The sequence below is a fragment of the Callospermophilus lateralis genome, chromosome 1 (assembly GCF_048772815.1).
Source record: "Callospermophilus lateralis isolate mCalLat2 chromosome 1, mCalLat2.hap1, whole genome shotgun sequence".
In the NCBI taxonomy this organism is placed as follows: Eukaryota; Metazoa; Chordata; class Mammalia; order Rodentia; family Sciuridae; genus Callospermophilus; species Callospermophilus lateralis.
Window position 1 is genome coordinate 212031715 of NC_135305.1, and position 20968 is coordinate 212052682.

General features: G+C 43.2%; 1 protein-coding gene across 1 annotated transcript; it reads right to left on the reverse strand.

Annotated features, from left to right (window-relative positions):
- Positions 1-7735: 7735 nt before the first annotated feature.
- Or1i1 (olfactory receptor family 1 subfamily I member 1) lies at positions 7736-8677 on the reverse strand. The gene has a single exon (XM_076870854.2). It carries the CDS (start codon positions 8675-8677, stop codon positions 7736-7738), a length of 942 nt encoding a protein of 313 aa, XP_076726969.2.
- Between the last annotated feature and the right edge of the window lie 12291 nt (positions 8678-20968).

Consider the following 20968-nt stretch of genomic DNA (forward strand, 5'->3'; position numbering starts at 1 on the left):
GCTGCCCTCCCCGCCCCGCCCCGGCCTCCCTGCCTGCCCCCCGCCCCGCGCCGGCAGGAAGCGCATTCCGGGAATGCTTGGCCCAAACTTTTTTTTTTTCCCCTTCCCGCGGCCGGAGCAGGCGATGCTGGGAGATGTAGTTGCCTGGGGCCGGGAGGGGACAGGATGGGGGCTCTGGGATACTCTTCTCCGCTCCAACTACCCAACTACGGATGAGGCACAGGCCTGGCTCTCTTCTTCCTTCTTACCCAGCATCCAGCAACTTCATGGGGTCTATCTCCAAAACGCATCCTGCATGTATCCCCTCCCCTCTGTCCCATCTAGTGCTTCAACCCGTGCAAACCCCAGTATCACCCATTTGGTTATCGGGCCTATCTCCCCAGACCTCTTCCTTGGTCTCCCTAGTGCCACTCTGGCACCCTCCCCACCAACTCTCCTTACCACTTTCCAATTTCAGTTACTACTGCTGTTTAACAACTGCCCCCAAACTTAGTGGTGTAACTGGGTGCGGTGCCGCACGCCTGTAATCCCAGGAGGATAGCAAGTTCAAAGCCAGTCTGAGTAAAAGCGAGGTGCTAAGCAACTCATTGAGATCCTGTCTCTAAATAAAACACAAAGTGGGGCTGGAATGTGGCTCAGAGGTTGAATGCACCTGAGTTCAATCCCCGGTACCCAAACAAACTTGGTGTAAAACAGCTGCTTAATGCTCACAGTTGGCTGTGGGTCAGGAATATGGACAGGGCAGAGTCGACATTGTCTCAGTTGGGAAGACTGAGGCTAGGAGTAATTCAGAATGGAGAGCAGTGATCATCTGGAGGCATCTTCAATGACTGGTCGTAATAGTTTTTCCTTATGATAAATACCTGAGACTATGTAACTTTATAAATAAAAGCATTTTATTTAGTTTATAGTTTTGGAAGTTCAAGGGAAGGATAGAGCTTGTTTCTGGTGAAGGCCTTAAGGATGATGGTAGCAGCACAATGACAGGAATGTAGCATGGATCCAGAGATCACATCTCAAGATGGAAACCAGGGAGATTCAGAGTCAGGCTCACTCTTATCAACTTGCTATTGCAAGAACTAATTTGGGTTCTCATGAGAACTACCTTAATTTTTTCCTAGGGCACATACCATTGACTAAATACCTCCCTTTGGGCCTCACCTCTTAATCATCACATCTGGGACCAAGCTTCCAACACAGCACATCCAAACCATAGCACAGGTCTTAATTGATGCCTACCATGGGCTGGGGTTTCCACTGGATGAGGGCACCTACATGGCCTTTCCACAGGTTCTGGGCTTTCTCCCAGTATGGAGATCTCAGGTTAGTTGGACTTCTTGGATGGCCACCCTTGGCTCCAAAAGTGAACAGGCAGAAGCTGCATTATCTTTTCTGCATTATTTTTTTTCTAACACTATGTTACTTCCAGCCCCAGATTCAAGGAGAGGAGACAGGCCTCACCTCGTCTGTGGAAGGAATGTCAAGGTGAGCTTGTATCTGTGGATGTGGGATGGGAGGTTTGTGACTATCTTGGGAAATATACCTATTTTACCCCTACTTTCTATTCTCCATGCAGTGTTCAGAGTGAATTTAAAGCTGAAATCAGATTATGGCATCTTCCTGCTGAAATAGTCTGCCCATGATTGTTCATTCCACCCAAAATAAAATTCAGATTCCCATCATAACCTACAAGACTCTTGCCCCATTTCCTTTACTATCCCCTTAACTCACCATAGCTTATTTTCTGTCCTTCTTATCAAACTGTTCCTGCCCCAGGCCCTTTACACATAGTTTCTTCTGCCTGAGAAGGCCTGATTCTCCTGAGATGGCCTCTTATCACCTCCTCAGAAGGCACTCCTTCTCTGCCCACTGCTGTTCAGCCATTATTACATCATTCTTTTTCCTTCTTTCTAACACTTACCATAACTTGAATTTAACAGTTTCCAAGGTTTGTTTGCTTATTTGCCTCTTTGTCCAGGTGGGGGCTTCACCAGGTGATACTTGCCTATCTTGTTCACATATGAGTTCAGGCACCAGTTAATGGAAGTCTGGATAGGAGATGGTAGCCAAGAGACATGGACAGAAGAGGTTGTGTGCATTTGGTTTTAATGTGTCTTACTGTGCATATCTTTCTTTAATGTATCTTCTCTGTGTTTATGCTACTTGGAGTTCATTGAGCTTCTTGTATATGTGTATTCATATCTTTCATCAACTTTAGAAGCCTTTTGACAATTATTTCTTCAAATACTATTTCTGCTTATAATCTCTTTCTTAGACTCCCATTATATGTATGTTGATATGTTTGTTAGTGTCCCATACATCATTTTTCTTGGATATCTGTGTTTGGAAGGAATCAGTCTGGAAAAGGGTGGAGTGCACCCTCCTTCTTGTCAAATCTTTGCTAGGATGTCTTGAGGCAGCTGCTGACAGAGAGGTTGGGGGTCAAGATACCTCTTTGTAAGTAGATTAGGGGCCACAGGTATAGTGCCCCACAGGGGTACCCTGGAGCCTCAGAGGAACTGGGAGTTGACAGCAGCACTTGGTTTCATGTATATCACATCAAATAATTAAGAAATATGTTCAAGTCAAGTGTGTGGTATGTGCCTGTAGGTCCAGCTTCTTGGGAGGCTGAGCCAGCAGAATTTCTTGAGCTCAGGAGCTTGAGGCCAGCCTGGACAACACAGCAAGACCCTGACTCAAGAGAGAAACAAGAACAAAGAAAGAAATACCCTCATGACACAAAAATATGTAAATATTTATTATTTTTTGTAAACCTGTTTAGCGGGATTTCTATTCCTTTTTTGCATTTTTTTCTTTATTGCATTTATTTGTCTATATGTAGCTCATTTAATTCACCACTGGCTAAGATTCTGTCTTAGCAATCAGAAATTCTTGATGAGAGCAAATTATCTGCATGTTGTATGTTATGAAATGATGTGAATGCTGAATTCTATACTTAATGAAGTTTATACATTCTTTTGTATTTTGGTAGCTTCTATATGGGTTTCAGAGCCTGTGTCTGTGCATGCACATGTGTTATGTATTTTCTTTCTTCCAAGTATTCTCATTGGCTGTAGGTCAAATTGGCCCTGATATATTGACCAAACCCTGGAATATACAGGGATTTATTGAAAGAGCAAATGCAGATAGGTAGAGATGGCCAGTTAGGTTTCAGGAGAACTCTATACCTCTGTGGCACACAAAGGGAGTTGATAGATAAATACACCAGCTCCCTCACCCATTGTGTGGGATGGCTGAGGTGCAGTGGTGTACACTGACCCATGTCCTCATTCAGATTAGGTCCAGCTACCTGCTGTGGAAACTCGCTTTTTGATACACTCTTTACTGACTTCCCTTCCCTGTGGATTCTCCACTCCATTTTCAGCATTTCTTGATGGATCACTTCCCCAACAAATCACTAGTATTTGAATGTCTCAGGGTCAGTTTTCAGGGGACATGGAACAGACACATTCTCTGTAGGCCTCAGTTTCCTCATTGGTCCAAAGGGAGGGTTGTTATCAAGGTAATGGGGGTGCAAGTATCTGCCAGCTCCTTGGTGTGCTCAGATCTTGGGGGATGGAAGACAGGGACGCTGCTCCCCAAGCTCCTTCCACCCCCAGTTGGCATTCTCAGTTGTCCCCACACTGGCTCCCCTACATTTACCACCCACCTGGGGGAGGAGGTGAGTGACTCATCCTGTGCAGTCCTCCCTGGCTGAGAGTCAGACCACAGAGGAGCCAGGGAAGAGGAGGTGGAGCAGTGCTGAGGAGCAGGAGGTAGAGTGCCAACTGCTTCCTGAGATGGGGCGTGGTCTCATCTGAGTGGCAGTCAGCTGTGTATCGTTTCTTGGCCCAGGGCCTCCTGGTAGCCTTTGGAAAAGTGCATCTAGGAACTGAAGCTGAAGTTCAGCTGGGTTCCTAGTTGATCCTTCCCCCTGCAGTGATTCCTTTTATAAGATGCAGGCTTGGTGGGCTGGCCACTTGGCAGGAGCTGCTCTGGTGTCCAGCTTTCAAGGTTTGGGGCGCCCATATGGCTATTATAAATATTGTAGGCTGGCTGTGCCAAAGGTAGGGGAGTCAGCCTGGAGAGGAGTGGCTCATCAGATTGGGGGACAAGTGGCCTGATGTGGAGAGGACCTTGGCAGATTCCCATGGCATCCTTAGCTCCTCACTCCTTCCTCTCAGGTGTCTGGGGTCTCCTGCATGTTCCAAAGAAAGTTTTGGCTATTGACTTGTTCCTGGGAGGTTGCCTTTAAGCCCAAGTGTATACTACCTGATGAATCTCTGTACACCTGGGACCACATCAGATAGTTTATGTCAACAGTGTGATTCATGTTGGAGCTTTGGGCCATACTATTTGACCTTTGGAAGGGCTGGAGATTGAGTAACAAGTTAGCCACAGGGTCATTGCATTAGTCTATTTTTTTTTGTTACTGCAACAAAATACTCAAGGCAAGATAATGTTATAAAGAAAAAAGTTCAGCTCATAGTTTTGGAAGCAGAGCAGGCATTAATTCTGGGAGGTGATGGGAGGAGGAAGTGGCATATGCAGCGGACCTATGGCACCATCTTCAACTGTCCCTTCCTTTCCTACTGCTGTAATTCAGCCTGCCATACTTTTTGGTTCTTTTTGATCTTGCCTCTTGTCCCACCCATTCGTCTATACCAGGGTGAGCAAACTATGGCCTGCAAGCCAAATCTGTCCCTTGAGCTAAGAAGAGTTTTGATTAAAAAAAAAAAAAAGATTGAAAAAAAGGGATTGCATTTTGTGACATATACTGTAATATGAAATTCAAGATTCAGTGTCCATAAATGAAGTTTCACTGGCCCATTCCTCAGTGTCTCCCCTCGGGCTGCCTTCGTGCTGTAGTAGTGGGTTGAGTTGTTGGAACAGAGACTGTGTGGCCTGTACAGCTGATGAGGCTGACTAGAGGTCTGAGGAGTCCAGATCGATGGTAAGCTCACTGCTAGGTTTTTTTGAAGCACAAACCCTCCTGTCCCCTCTGCTCTGTGAAACAACCTCTGCTGCCCTCCACAGCCCTCTGCAAATCCAACTTCCCTGGGAGTCTGGGCTCACACAATACGAGTCACCTGTGATTCTTCCAAAAGAGACATACCTTCTCATCATGGCAGCTTTGCACATGCTGTTCCCTCCCAGGAAGAGACTGCAGCAAAGCAGGTGGAACTGGTGGGTCCACAGCTGAGAAGCCTTTCTTGTTTTCTTCTTCCTCTTTGTTTTTGGTGGTGCTAAGGATTGAACTCAGAGCCTTGTACATTGTAGGCAAGCGCCATATCATAACTGAACTACAACTTCAACTCCTGTTTCTGAAGAATAAATAGAATTTTAACTGCATTTTGTAAAATGGCACCATTGCCACCTGGTGGCTGCTTCCTCTAACTGAAGCTTCAACTAAGTCCACTGGGGAGCCAGTAGGGTGGCTTGTATGTAGTCCCAGCTGACTAAGAGGCTGAGGCAGGAGGACTGCTTGAGCCTGGGAGTTGGAGGCCAGCCTACCTTGTCAGAACAAAATAAAAACAAAACAAAACTTGTCTCAACAAAACTTGGTTTTTGGCTTTCTACAGGAGTCCTTCCTGCCCTGCCAGCCCAGTGATGCTCAGACTTTAAGGATCACATGAATTCCTTGGAGGATGTTGTTGCCATTGTGACTCAGTAGTCTGCGATGGAGACTAAGCCTTCTTTCCTAACAAGCTCCCTAGGATGATGCCTCTCGGTCGTAGACTGCTTTGAGTAGCAGGCTCTACTTTTTCTGGAGAAAAGGAGTTGGCAAACTTCTTTGGAAAATGGCCAGCTAGTAAATATTTTAGACTGTGTGCTGCAAGGATCTCTGGAAACGACTCAGTCTTGCATTAGAAGTATGAAAGGAGTCATGGATGATATGTAAATGAGTGGCCGTGGTTGTGTTGGGGTAAAACTTCATTCATAGGCAGAATTAGAATTTAACATAATTTTAGTCTGTCAAGGAATATCCTTTTAATTTTTCTACCATGAAAAAATAAAAAAAATTCACTCTTAGCTTGCAGGATATAGAAAAAACAGATTACAGACTGGATCTGTCTTGTGGGCTGTAGCCTGTAGACCCTGCTCTACACTGAATTTCAGACAATGTCATGTCCTTGTCAAGATCCAGGCTCTGGGCTGAGTCCTCTGAATCTCAGCCATTACTTGTCAGAAGCTTTACTTTTCAAACCTCACTTTCTTCATCTGTAAGAAAAGCGTTTTTTTTTTTTTTTTTTTTTTTTTAAATACACCTTTTGTAGGAATGTTGTTTGAAATTTAATGAAATGGTGCATACAAAGAGCTTAGCCCTGGGCAAATAGTAAATCTCAGTGGTCAGCATCATTATGGTCATCACACCAATACCCAGAAAATGAATCCATGCAATTTAAATCCTTTATTTCTCCAGTTATAACCCAGAGTCCCTTGTGAATTTGAGAAGATGTATATAGACACAGTCTTTGCAGCAAACTAACTGCATTAGTTTTCTAGGGAGGCTGTAACAATGTACCATAAACTAGGTGGCTTAAACCACAGAGATTCATTGTCTTACAGTTTTGGAGCTTAGAAGTCCAAGGTCGAGATGTGGGCCGGGCACTGTAAGACAGGGAATCTGTTCGTTCTTCTCTGTCAGCTTTTGGAGGTTTGCTGGCATTTTCTGGCATTACTTTGTCTATAGAAGCATCACTCCAATTTCTTTACACGGTGTTCTCCGTGTGTGCATGCCTGTGTCCAAATTCTCTCCGCCCCCTTTTTTTTGTGCTGAGGATTAAACCCAGGTCCTCATACATGCCAAGCACATGCTTTACCTACTGTTGAGCTACACGTCCAGCTCCAAATCTGCTTTTAATAAGGATGCAGTCATACTGGATTTTATCTAATCAACCTCTGTAAAGGCTTCATCTCCAAATAAGATGACGTTCTGAGGCACTTGTGATTAGGACTTCAACTTGGGGGACTACAAGTCAAGCAAACTTTCCAGGCCATCGGGTCGCCTTGCTGTCGTTTATACCTGTAGAATCCCCGGTTCAGCCTCAGGGGATGGCTGTCACTGGAAATACATAGGTTTTGGAGCTAGAACAGAGCTGGTCCCCAAACTCTGGCCGCTAGGCTCCTCAAATCAAAGCCACCTGGAGTTGTAAAAAGGGCAGATTCCAGGGCTTGATGTCAGACCTACTGAATTGAGATCTTCATAAGCCAAGTGCCAACATCTTTAATAACCTAAGATGGGGACATGGAAGCCTGTAGATGCATCATTTCTCATTCAAATTCATAGTCTTAAGTGGAAGTCTGAGGGGCACCCGAGGAGGACGCAGCCAGTGGCTGCCAATCTCAGAAGATGTGTTCAAAATCTTTCCTCAACACTGAGGAGGTGCAGTGATATAACTAGCTAGGCCATGGCTGCCTTTGTCCATGTTAACATGACTGTAGCCACATCTTTTGTTTGACTAGTGTTATCCACATAGTGATTCTATAAGCCTGAAGATTATTCTCAGGCTACTTAGAAGTCTGCCCTGTGTCTCTGATGGAGAAAATGAATGCTTCCCCTTTGGTTCATCTCTTTATGACACACTAACCACATCATATCATAAGGATTTATTTAGGTGACTCTGTTACCTGCCAGACTCAGAACTTTTTGTGGCCAGGATTGGGATGCATCTCTGTGTGCCCAGCACCCAATAATGGTCCCAGAACACAGAGGACACCCAATCTGCTCTCCCTAAGACCAGGAGGAGGCTACTCTGCCAACCAGCTTCCTCAGGGCTGCCTTCATGTCCTTGTTCCTTAGGCTGTAGATGAAAGGGTTCAGCGTAGGGATGACCACCCCACACATCAACGCAGCTGCCTTGTCTTTCTGGGAGGAGGTGGGAGATGCGGGCTGTAAGTACACAGCAAAGATGGTCCCATAGAACAGCGACACTACGGTGAGGTGAGAGCCACAAGTCGAGAAGGCTTTCCGCTTGCCCTGCGCAGAAGGGATCCTAAAGACGGCTTGGAAAATGCAGATGTAGGAGAGGAGGATGCAGGAGAGCGGACCGATGCCCATGATGATGCCAAAAGCAAAGACCACCCGCTCGTTGGCATGCGTGTCTGAGCAGGAGAGCTTCAGCAGGGGCATGAGGTCACAGAAAAAGTGGGGAATTTCAGAGCTGGCACAGAAGGTCAGTTGACCCATGAGGCAGGTGTGAACCAGGGACTGGAGGTTGGTGACCAGCCATGACCCCCCCACCATTAGCCCACAGACACGGGAGCTCATGAGGACGGAGTAGCGCAGAGGGTAGACTATAGCCACCAACCGGTCTATCGCCATGATGGCCAGGAGGAAGCTGTCCATGGTCCCGAAGAGGTGGAAGGCGTACATCTGGGCGAGGCAGCCTGCGAAAGGGATGGCTCTGCTCCGAGTCTGGATGTTCACCAGCATCTTGGGGACAGTGGTGGAGGAGAAGAAGATGTCAACCAAGGACAGGTTGGAGAGGAAGAAGTACATGGGCATGTGCAGGTGGGAGTCTGTGCCGATGGCCAGGATGATGAGCAGGTTCCCCAGCACAGTGACCAGGTACATGGACAGGAAGAGCCCAAAAAGGAGGTTCTGATGCTCTGGCTTTTCTGAGAGCCCCAGGAGGAGGAATTCTGAGACTGTCGTTTGGTTTTCTGGTTTCATGGGCATCCTCTGTTTGCTGGAAATGGGCGAGGGAAGCAATGTAAAACTGGGACTCAGATGGCACCCAGTCCCAGCTTTCTGCTGAGGCCAAGAAGGTTCTGTGCAAATCCACACGCTCCTTACAGCAAATTCCTTTGTGTTAACCTGTCTTCAGGCTGTCTTCACTGGGTTTCCGTTCCCCTGAGCTATTTATGCCTGAGACAGCCAGTGTCACGGAGATCTCAGTTGTTCATAGTCAAGTTGTCCAAGCTGAGTCACCTTTTGCTATTTGGATAAGTGTCGCCAGAGGCCCACGTGCTTTTAAGGCTTAGTCATGATTCTGTGGCACTGTTGGCTGGAGCCTTTAAGAGGTGGGACCTAGTGAGAGAAAGTGAGGTCATTGAAGCCTGTCCTTGAAGGAGATTGTGGGACCCAGTCCCTCCCTCCTTCCCTTCCTCACTCTCTGTTTCCTGACGGCCGTGAGGTGGACAGGTCCCCTCTGCCATGTGCTCCACTATAATGTACTCTGCTACCACAGGTCCAAAGCAACAGGGCCAAATGACTATGGACTAAAATAACCTTTCCTCTTTATAAGTTCATCATTTCAGGTATTTTGTCACAGTGATGGAAAGCTGACTGATATACCTTTGTTTTTAGTAGAGCAAAGTTTCACAGAAAACACAGTGGAATCAAATTTAAATCCAAAGCCTATAAATAGAGGGAACTTAGTCATCTTCTCTTCCTTTCTCGTTATCTCTTCCTCTTTCTCTTTCTTTCCTTCCCTTTCACCCTTCCACTAGCAAGATACAGTCTGAACATCAATTTTGTTTTAGAACAGACTAATGGCTGGAGGTGCAACTCAGTGGTAGAGCACTTGCCTAGTGTGTGTGAGACCTTGGATTCCCTCCCCCCACACTGCAAAGAAGAAAACTGTGGTGTATGTATATACACAGTGGAATACTGTTCAGCCCTAAGAGGAAACTTGGAAGGTCTGTCGTTTGCATCAGCATGGACAAACCTGGAGAACATTATGCTAAATGATATAAGTCAGACACAGAAAGACAATAATACATATGATCTCACTTATATGTGGAATCTCAAAGCATCAAATTTATAGAAGCAGAGAGTAGAGGGTGGTTAGCAGAGGCTGTGGGGTGGGGATTGGGGAGTGTTGGTCAAAGGGTGTAAGGAAGTTAGGAAGAATAAGGTGAAGGGATCTGTCTTATAACATGGTGACTACAGTTAATATACTGCATTCTTGAAAATTGTTAGGAGAGTAGATTTTAAGTGTTTTCATCACATAAAGTATGTCAAGTTATGCATTTGCTCATTAGCTTGATTTACCAATTCTACTGCATATGCAGATTTTAAATATCATGTAATATATACAATATTTGTCAACTAAAATAATTAAAACATTGCTATTAGGTGTAATACAGTGGTAGAGCACTTGCCTGTCATGTTTGATTCCCAGCACTGTGAAATCAAATTACTATTTAATTAAGTGATACAATTGCAGTAGCAACTACAATCAGCATAATTAGTCTTGGAGTTATTTAAAATGACTTAATTCAGTGTATAAGAGCAGGAATGTTTTAGTGAGCTGGGGAGTAGTCTTCTAGCCTTGAGTGTTCAGTAGATTGGGATAGCAGTCAGTAGATTTTCAGGGGGAGTCAGATACCACTGATGAATGCAGAAAGCCAGCTGGCTAGGCAGAAATTTAAGGAGACCTTGAAAATTGGTTAAAACCAAAACTCAGACTAAAAACAGGGACCCTTAAATCTATTTGCATTTTGGAAGCCTATTTTCCCAAGAACAGTAGCTTTGTAGGATAAGTCATTTAAAATTTTCTAATGTTATAGACAGACTGTTACTTCCAGTTGAAATAGTTCTGCACCACCATAAAATGTACATTGTTAATATAAAGTCCAATAGCTGTTAAAAAAGCTTGTTCGAAATAAATATCCGGGGCACAGTCAAGCCTATTCAAAGGTAAACTGTTTTCATAAATATGACAAAATTGTGCTCAAATGCCCATTTGATGAAAAGCAAAGCATGCTAGGTGCTTCTTCCTGCTGTTGATATGATCATGAGAAAAATGAGTTGTAAAGTAACATTTGGTTATGAAATCATATAAAAATAGTGATTTAAATGATACAGACTCCAGAGAAATATTTAAAGAATTGTAGAGGAAGGGGCCTGAGGAGGAAAGAGGAGGGATGGGAAAGGGGAGGAACTGCAGGATGAAATTTACCAAATTATGCTGTGCACATATGTGAATATACCACAGTGACTTCTACCTTCATGTATAAAGTACCAATTAAAAAACTATAAATATATAGAAGGGAGACCAGTAGAGTTGAGGAAGGGAATAGGGGATAAAAGAGAAAGTACTGGGGTCTAAAATGGAGCAAATTATATCACATGCATATATGATTATGTTAAAATGAATCCCACTATTATGTATAACTATAATGCACTAAAAATATTAAAAAAGAATATAAACACCTGGGGACATTTTGATAATATTTTCATTCATCTCTTTTACATAGCTAATGGGTTTGAACTTGATCTTATTTGCCCATCTATTTAGAAAGAATTTGAGTGCTCATCCTTGGCTACTGTAATCTGTTGAGTTGCTGGTAGGTGTTGACTCTTCTCTGTTTTGTCTTAATCAATTTGGGACTTAGGAGAGGCTTCATGTCAAAGCCCATAGAAGTAGATATTTTATTGCAATCATACAAGACCAAAGGCTGGCTGTTTTCTTTCTCAGTCTCCATCTCCTAGTGGGGACATTTATCCTTCAATTCCTTTGTTTTTGATACTGGGAATTGAACTCAGGGGCACTTGACCACTGAGCCACATCCCCAGCCCTATTTTGTATTTTATTTAGAGACAGGGTCTCACTGAGTTGCTTCGTGCCTGGCTTTTGCTGAGGCTGGCTTTGAACTTGTGATCCTCCTGCCTCTGGGATTACTGGTATGCAACATGGTGCCTGGCCCTTCATTTCCTTTAATGAACATCAATGAAGAATGTGTTAAGTGCCAGTATCCATTTCTCTTAAGATAAGTAGATGATGTGCAATAGAAAACTTACCATGGCATGACTTACCAAGTCCTTATAAATCTTCAATATTGTCTCTTTCTGCCAGAGAGGATATTTTGCTCAATTCACTTCTTACCTAGTTAGGGGCACATTAAAAAAACAATTTCCAACAAGAATACATCAGAAGAATTTTTTTTTTTTTGAGAGAGAGGGGGGGGGGAGAATTGTTTAATATTTATTCTTTAGTTTTCTGTGGACAAAACATCTTTATTTTATTCTTTTGTGGTGCTGAGGATTGAATCCAGTGCCCTGCACATGCCAGGCTAGCGCGCTGCCGCTTGAGCCACATCCCCAGCCCCATCAGAAGAATTTTTTTTTTTTTAAAGAGAGAGTGAGAGAGGAGAGAGAGAGAGAGAGAGAATTTTTTGATATTTATTTTTTAGTTATCGGCGGACACAACATCTTTGTTTGTACGTGGTGCTGAGAATCGAACCCGGGCCGCACGCATGCCAGGCGAGCGCGCTACCACTTGAGCCACATCCCCAGCCCCCCATCAGAAGAGTTTAATGAAATATTTGTATCAGGTTGAAGCTAGCTTATTTATGAGTATTCTTCGAACAACAGTAGGAATACTGGGGTTGAGAGAACTGCTGGGGCATCTAGCTTGCGGGTCATCTGAACTTAGATTTTCCTTCACTTTCTCTTGTTCTATTGCCCTGGCCATGGCCAACTTTTATGAGATGTGGCATTTCAGAGCTAAACTCTATTCTGTCAACACAAGCTAGGAAAAAATAATACATTACAAAAATTATAAATTCTTATCCCTCTGCCTTCCAAGGAACATAAGTCTCCAGAAAAATTCAAGGGTTGCTGAAGTGATTAGGATGTAAACGAGAGCATAGTATACCTGTAGGTCTGTAAAGGAAAAGGATCTAGGTAACTGGTGTTGATGGTGCACACCTGTGGTCCCCAAAGCTGCCTGGAGGTCTGAGGCAGGAAGATCACTTGAACCCAAGAGTTTGAGGTTGGTCTAGGCAGCAGGAGACCTTGTCTTAAAAAAAAAAAGGATACAGGTGACCTCAAGGTGTTGTGAGAATCACAGATTGATTAAAACAGCTGCTATGTAGAGCATGAACCTCAAAGGTGGAAGAAATGTTAAATGGGGGGTTTTAAAGAAATATTAGCATCAAAATCTCTAATTCCAAGAGACCTCCAGCAATGCCCTATATCACTTTTCAAGGTTTGTTGAAGTGGGGTTTGAGGTTTTTGTAATGCAAATCACAGGTTTTCCTGGGCTGCACATCATATTGTCATTCTCTTTCTGGAACACATTTGCAGCATGCATCAGGGTCAACTGCAGGGCTTGTTAAATCACAGAAAACTGGGCCCAAACTACATAGTATCTGGAGTGGGCTCAGGAATCAGTGCCTCTAGGAAGTCCCCAGGAGATGCTGGAGCTGTTGGGCCAGCAACCACACTTAGAGAACCACTGTATTGGAGAAACCTGTTTTTCAATGTGTCTTCCATTTGCAGGTTCCCCCAACTGCAGACCCTGTGCACTTCCTCCCACAAGTCTTGACAAAGAGGGTCTTCCTGCTGTCTCCTTTGTCTGCTCAGAGAGTCTAGAATTGGTTTCAGTCCTCTCTCTCAGCACCCAGGAAGGAAACGGCTTCCTCTCCTCTAGCCCCTTCCAGCTCCATATTCTCTTCCCTCACTTGCTCACCAGGATGGCGTCACAATGGGTGGTCTCAGCAAGTCTCCTTAATCTTAGCTAACTGAAGAAGTTTAGGAAGGAAGGGCATGAGGGGCTGGTGGTGGAGGTGGACCTGATGTCTATGGGAGGAACTGATGTGCTCTCCCCCACCTGCAGCCTGGGGCTGGTGAGTGGGAGGCTGGGGGTGCAGCAGGATGTTTATAATTTGGGGACCCTTGGGGACTCCATCCCCATGGCTCCTCGTTAAGGAAGAGGATACTAATTATTTTGTTTCTACTCTTGTTACATGTCACCTTCTCTTTGGGGAAGATGTGTGCTTTGGGATTACAGAGCAAGTGAGGAAAGAGAGAAACTCCTGGGGGTTCCCCCTCACTGGGGCACCTCCCTCATCCCCCTCTCTGTCCAGAGGGAGCCTCATGGAAGTGCCTGGGCAGGGCATTTGGATTCTCATCCATCCCTCACAGGAAAACTCTGCGGGGAAGGAGATCGATACCAGATACCATCGAGGGAAGATGAGCAGACAATAGACACTGAATGAATGAGTTCATCAGACATTTCTTGATCACCTGCTCTGAGTTGGATGCTATGCTTGGGAGTGAGATTTCAAACCACATCCATGTTGAAAGTGCCTTCCTCTCAGCCCCGGGCTGTCAGTATCAGCCTTCTGTAGGGAATCCCTCCTGCACCCTTGCTCAACACTGTGGCATGCTTTGTGCTTTGTTTGGGAGCTGCACTTCTGTCTCCCCAGGGCGCCTTCCTGTCTCCTGGAATAGGGTTCATTTTTACCTTATCCCCCACTGGCCTTCTGATTTCTTTTAAACAATTAAGTTTTAAGTGGGCCACTGTGGTGCCCACCTGTCATTCCAACTCCTCAGGAGGCTAAGGCAGGAGAATTGCAAATTTAAGATCATGTCTGCACAAAAGTTAACTTTTGGACTCTGAACTCGGGGCCTCACACGTTAGGCAAGTGCTCTGTCACTGACTGCAGCCCCAGCCATTTTTTATTTTGAGGTCTCATTTAGTTGTTCAGACTGGTCTAGAACTTGTGATTCCTGCCTTAGTTGCCTATGTAGCTGGGATAACAGGTATGTGAAATTATGCCCAGATAAAAATTAACCTCTTAAGGTTGTAATTCTACTATGCAATGAAATAATGAAATGCCGCCCCCAACACAGGCTCTGCCTTCCCATTTTACAAGCCTTCTTCAGGAATAATCCCTGTTAGTAATTCTTGGGTGGCCTTCTACTCTTCTCTCTCTCTCTCTCCCTTTTTATACATAAAAGTAGCATACTATAATATTGTTCTGTACCTTGCATTTCATTTCTCACATAATTTATTTTGGTGATGTTTTCACATCCCTAATTTTGTTTACATTTCCTTATTTTCCATTAAACATGTGGTGCCGTAACTGTTAGAACTTCTTTTTTTTTTAATGATGATTATTATTTTTTTCAATGCGAGTGCTTCTCAGTCCTCAGCATAATTTCAGTTTTCATGAAATAAACAGTGACTACATAAAATTCCATTTTTTCTGAAACTGAAATCTGAGCCAAATATTTCTCAGATCAAAAGTCATCTTAGAGCCCAGTGCAGTGGTGCATGCCTGTAATCCCAGAGGCTGGGGAGGCTGAGGCAGGAAGATCACAAGGAAAAGCCCTGTGAATAGGTGCATATTGAAAATACTCAAAATGTGCCAAACGGAGCCAGGTGTGGTGGCACATGCCTGTAATCCCAGCTGCTCAGGAGGTTATGGCAGAAAGATTGCAAGTTTGAGGCTGCCTGGGGAACTTAGTGAGACTCTGTCTCAAAATAAAATTAAAAGGGCTGGGGGGCTGGGGATGTGGCTCAAGCGGGAGCGTGCTCGCCTGGCATGTGCGGGGCGCTGGGTTCGATCCTCAGCACCACATAAAAATAAAATAAAGATGTTGTGTCCGCTGAAAACTAATAAATAAATAAATAAATACTAAAAAATTCTCTCTCTCTCTCTCAAAAAAAAAAAAAAAAAAAAGGGCTGGGGATGTAGCTCAGTGGGAGAGCACTTGTCTAGCATGTGTGAAGCCCCAAGTTTAATCCCCAGCACTGAAGAGAGAAAAGAGGGAAAAAAAAGAAAAGAAAAAAGTGTGCCTCAAGTGACTGTTCCTGTATTGACTAAAGTCAAGCCGTACTGCAGTTTTTTTTTAAAGAACAGATGCGTACACACTGCTGATTCAACTTAATTTTTCAACAAGCCCCTTAGTACGTGTAAACATGTGGACAGGAGACCCTCCATTGGCCCAGCAGCACCATTAAATGACAGCTGTGTGACCTGGTAGCACACACTGAGGTTAGGTCTTTGATGAGGAAGGATGTTGGCAGGGACATGAGCATTCCTGTGGCCAACTGAGTCTCTGCAGCTGTTGCGCATCCACCCAAATCAGGACCAGTCCCTGCTTGTCATTTCTCTGGTAGGGATCCAAGAACAAGGAGCAACTTGAGAAACACTTCCCAGCTGGAAGGATGAAGATGGAGTGTCGAAGAAGAAAGTTCCTGAAGACCCTTGTGCATCTATTAAACATCACCTATTAACTGCTCACAATTCCTCTGGAGGTTTTGTAATACTTTGGTCCCCTTTATTCACCAGTACAAGTTGGTGTGCAGACTCAGCCTTTCAATATGTGCGGTCATATCATAGTATTTTGTATTCCAGGCCTTTGGTGAACATTGTACTATTTATAAATGTTTTCTACTTTCTTTGTTTTAAGATGGGTCTAGCTGTGTTCCCAGGCTGGTCTGCATCTCCTGGGTCACCATCCTCCTCAAGTCCCAAGTAGGAGGGACTGTAAGGCACGTGCCTATTGATGCTATTTACTTTTACTTTGTGTTGTTCCTTTGCTTCACTTTAACCAACGCTTCTGCTCTTGAGATAATTAATATGTACATATATTTTCAGGTAATTAATATTAACAGCACTATGTGTTCTGGTGTTTTTGTGCAAATCTTTTTTTATATCTGAGAATGTATTACCTGTTTGTTCTACTTGTTTGTTTGTTTGTTTATTTGGCAGCACATACATCATGGAAATTTTCCAGGTAAAGAGATAGATATCTAACTCATTATTTTTAATAGCTGCTTAATGTCCCATGATATGAGTGTACTCTGATTATGCAACCATTCCACCTTTGAGGACATGCAGGGCATTTCCAGTTTACCATTTGTTGCTACTATGAACAATTCACCAGTAAACATTTCTCTAGGGTGGAGTCCCAGATGTGGGATTTCAAATAGGTATTGTCATATTAATTTTCCAAAAGTGCAATAATAGGTCACATTCCCACTAATGAGGTGTGCCTCTTTCAACACCTCTTTGCAAGCACTGGATCTTATATTTTAATTAATTAATTAATTAATTAATTTCTGGGTACTGGGGATTGAACCCAAGGATACTTTACCACTGAGCTCCATCCCCAGACCTTTTTATTTTGAGACAGGGCCTTGCTGAATTGCTGAGGTTGGCCTTGAACTTGTGATCCTCCTGCTTCAGTCTCCTGAGTGGCTGAGATTACAGGTGTGTGCCACCACACCTGGCTGAGTCTTTTTTTAAAAAAATATATTTATTTTTTAGTTTTAGGTGGACACAATATCTTTATTTTATTTTTATGTGGTGCTGAGTATCTAACCCAGTGCCTCATGCATGCCAGGCAAGCAGTCCACCACTGAGCCACAAACCCAGCCTCGTGGCTGTGTCTTATATGTAAAAAAATTATTCCCAATCTGATGAGTGAAAAGGAGCAAGTCACTGTCTCTTCCATTTTCACTTCCCTGATGATAGTGAAGTGGAACCTCTTTCCATTTGTTTATTTAAAAAAGAGCCCCTTTCCTGTGATTGCTCATTCAATATACTATTTGGATTATTTGTGTGGTTTTTTAAAAAAATATTTAGTTTTTTAGTTGTATACAATACCTTTATTTTATTTATTTATTTTTATGTGCTGCTAAGGAGACAACCCAGGGCCTTGCATGTGCCCTCTCATGTGCTAGGCGAGCACTCTACCACTGAGCCACAACCCTAGCCCTGGATTATTTGTGTTTTATTTGCAGGAGCTCTTTAAATGTTCAAAATTATTGACCTTTTAGTGGTTATGAGTAGTATCCGGCCCCAGAACTGTGCAAATATTATTATTACTATTTTTGCAGCACTGGGGATTGAACCAGGGCCTCACACATGCTGGGCAAATGTTCCACACTGAGCTACACCCCAGCCTTGTCTTTAATGGATTTTCAGTCTCTGTCATATCAGCCACACTACATCACCTGTCTATTCATTCTTGGGTCAACTTTGCAAATTTATATTTATATAAATTATAAACTTGATTATAAATTATATAAATTATAAAGTTTATAAATTTGTATTTTGTTAGTCAATCGTAGTTTCTATATATTTTCAAAAGTGTTGCTGTACATTTTTATATAATAGTTTGTTATTTTAATGTCTTCCATACCTGTGTTTATGTTTTCCTCTTTCTAATATTTACATATATTAGTGTGTGTTGTTCTGGTTCTTTTTATCTTTTGTCTTTTTGAATTCTCCCTACTGTCTTTTGGTTTATTTTGATGTTCTTTTTAATTTTTAAAATGTGCTTCTTTAAGTTGTTCTTTGTTAATAACAAAGGCACTTGCTTTTATGATTTTTCTCCTAGGGACTGCTTTAATAGCAGCCCACCTATTTGTCATGAGACAGTTTCCTTTTCACTGTTGTTTTAATAGTTCATAAAACTTAAATTTTTTCTGCAAGTCAGAGATGACTCAGGAAACTTTTGAAGATTTGTTGAGATACTACAGGTCAGTTGAATCATGTCAACATGTCATAGTAAGTTTGTCTTCAGGAAGTATGGCAACTCTGGATTTATTTAGCATCCACTCAGTGACCGTATCAGGAAATATGCATGTTTCCTGATCTTAGGGTGAACATGCAGGATTTGTCTTTTTGTGCCTGATTTATTTAGCTTAATATAATATCATCCAGGCTCATCCATCGGATGATATTATATTATATTGGCGGGATTTCACTTTTTGTAGCTGAATAGTATTCTATTGTATGTTTATGCTGCATTTTCTCTATCTATTCATCCATTGGTGACAGGATTTAGGTCAACTCTGTCTCTTGTAGCTGTCTTGATTAGTCAGGTGTCCTCAGGCTTGAGGACATAGGCTCATTCTTGCTCAGTCTTGCAGGAGACTCTAAGCCTTTGCCTCCATCGCCTAGTTTTATTTTATTTGTATTATAATTATTGCATATTGATCATACACAGTAATGGGTTTCACTGTGACAATTTCATGCAAATGGGTTTCATTGGGACAATTTCATAACATATGGGGTACCTTGATCATATCCAGCACCCCTATTTCTCTCTTTCCCCTCTCCTTCTCCCCCAGCCTTTTTCTCCTTCTTTACTAGTATACTGCTTTTGCTCTTTACCTTTGTTCTTTCTAGATTCCAAATATGGGAAAAAACATGTGATCTTTGTCTTTCTGAGTTTTACCTCCACTTCCCTCCATTTTCCTGCAAACGGCATGATTTCATCCTTCTTCGTGACTGGATAAATCTCCCTTGTGTATATACCACATTTTCTTTATCTGTTCACCTGTTGATGGACACTGAGGCTGGTTCCAGAATCGGTGATAGTGAAAGCTAATATAAGTTTGCTGCCAGTAGAGTTGAAGAGAGTGACAATTTGTGTGACCTGAGGCTTATTTTTATTTATTTATTTAGTTTAAAAATAGTTTTAGTGGACACAATACCTTTATTTTATTTGTCTATTTTTATGTTGTGCTGAGGATCTAACCCAGTGCCTCACACATGCTAGGCAAGTGCTCTGCCACTGAGCCACAGCCTCAGCCCCTGGCCTGGGTTTTTTTAATGGGGCTAGAGAGGAGCAAAAAATGTCAGTGTCTTCCATTGTTCATCCTAGGAGTCTGTATCAACTAACTGCTGCTGTGGCTTGGTGATCTGTGGCACTAGATTAGGACTTTAGCCTCCTTGGGGACATTAGTCAAGGATGAAAAGAAATGGGTAAGGAGCAACTGGCTCCCTTTTGGGATTTTATTTTATTTATTTATTTATTTTTTTAAAGAGAGAGATGAGAGATGTGTGTGTGTGTGTGTGTGTGTGTGTGAGAGAGAGAGAGAGAGAGAGAGAGAGAGAGAGAGAATTTTTTAATATTTATTTATTTTAGTTGTCGGCGGACACATCTTTGTTTGTATGTGGTGCTGAGGATCGAACCTGGGCCGCACGCATGCCAGGCGAGCGCGCTACCGCTTGAGCCACATCCCCAGCCCCCCTTTTGGGATTTTATAACTAGAATTTTATTTGGGAATGATTAGGGAAGCTCAGCACAGTGGTACTCAGTTTTCAAGTAGTAACAACTCTGTTTGATTGCTACCCATTTATTTGTTTACTTGTTTATTTTTATTCTCATTGGAGTAAAATCAGAGGTTATGCTTGTCTTTCAAGGATGAAGAAGTCTGAGAAGGTGCCACAGAACTCCAATAGAATATATGCCAAACCAAAAAAAAAATGTTAACTAAAAAGTATTTAATTTAGAAATTTTAGGAATAGAAGAAGGCAATTACATGTATTTGTTGCAAGATACACTGATCACACTTTGTCTTTTCTCTTTTGGTCTTGGTGCTGGGCATGGAACCCAGGGCCTGTGTATACTGGCATGAACTCTGCCACTGAGCTATACCCCAGGCCCTACACAATTTTTTTCTGGTTGAGGCTACAAGACGTATTTAATAACATTATATCATCCTAACAATAACTTATTATGTAGTGTTTTGAGAAAAAATGATTGTTGTTATCTTCTCCTTGATTGGACTTTATGTAGTTATAGAAATTTACTATGCACACCATTTTTGGCACAAAATGGAATACGATCTCCAAGTGTATAGGAGAGATGACCTGGGGCTTTAGAACAAAGATGCAAACCCCTGGCATAGTGACAATGCTTGAAATCCCAGCTACTTGGGAGACTGAGGCAGGAGGAGCACAAGTTCAAGGCTGGCCTGGGCAATTTAGTGAGAGTCCTGTCTCAAAATAAAATAAATGGGGCTGGGGCTGGAGCTCCTGAACAAAAGGAAGGTGAGGTAAAACAGTAAAACAGCTTTACGATGCCTAGGTACTGGCAGGCTAGCAGCTGCCCCATGGTAGGTCACCTTCCAGATGTGGAAAGTCAAGCTCTTTCCCAACCTCTAGAAGGCTCTGCCCCTACCTGCCACTGGCCTCAGTCCCCCACCCCCCTGCACCTTCTTCACCTTAGCCTCTGACTCACACTGGCTCAGAGGTTTGCTGTGACATTTCTGTCCATGTCTTAGGTGTGTGAAGCCTGATTGATCCCAAAGCCTCTTTTAAGAAGCCACACGTGGGAAGAGCACCAAGCCTCCACAGGCTATCTTGTGTCACTTGTCACCTTGTCCTTGAGTGGGAGTGTTTATCTCAAGAAGCGTCCATATCTTCTCTGAAGGCGGATAATGACACCTTTTGTGCAGGGTCATTGTGAACGTGAAGATCAGAG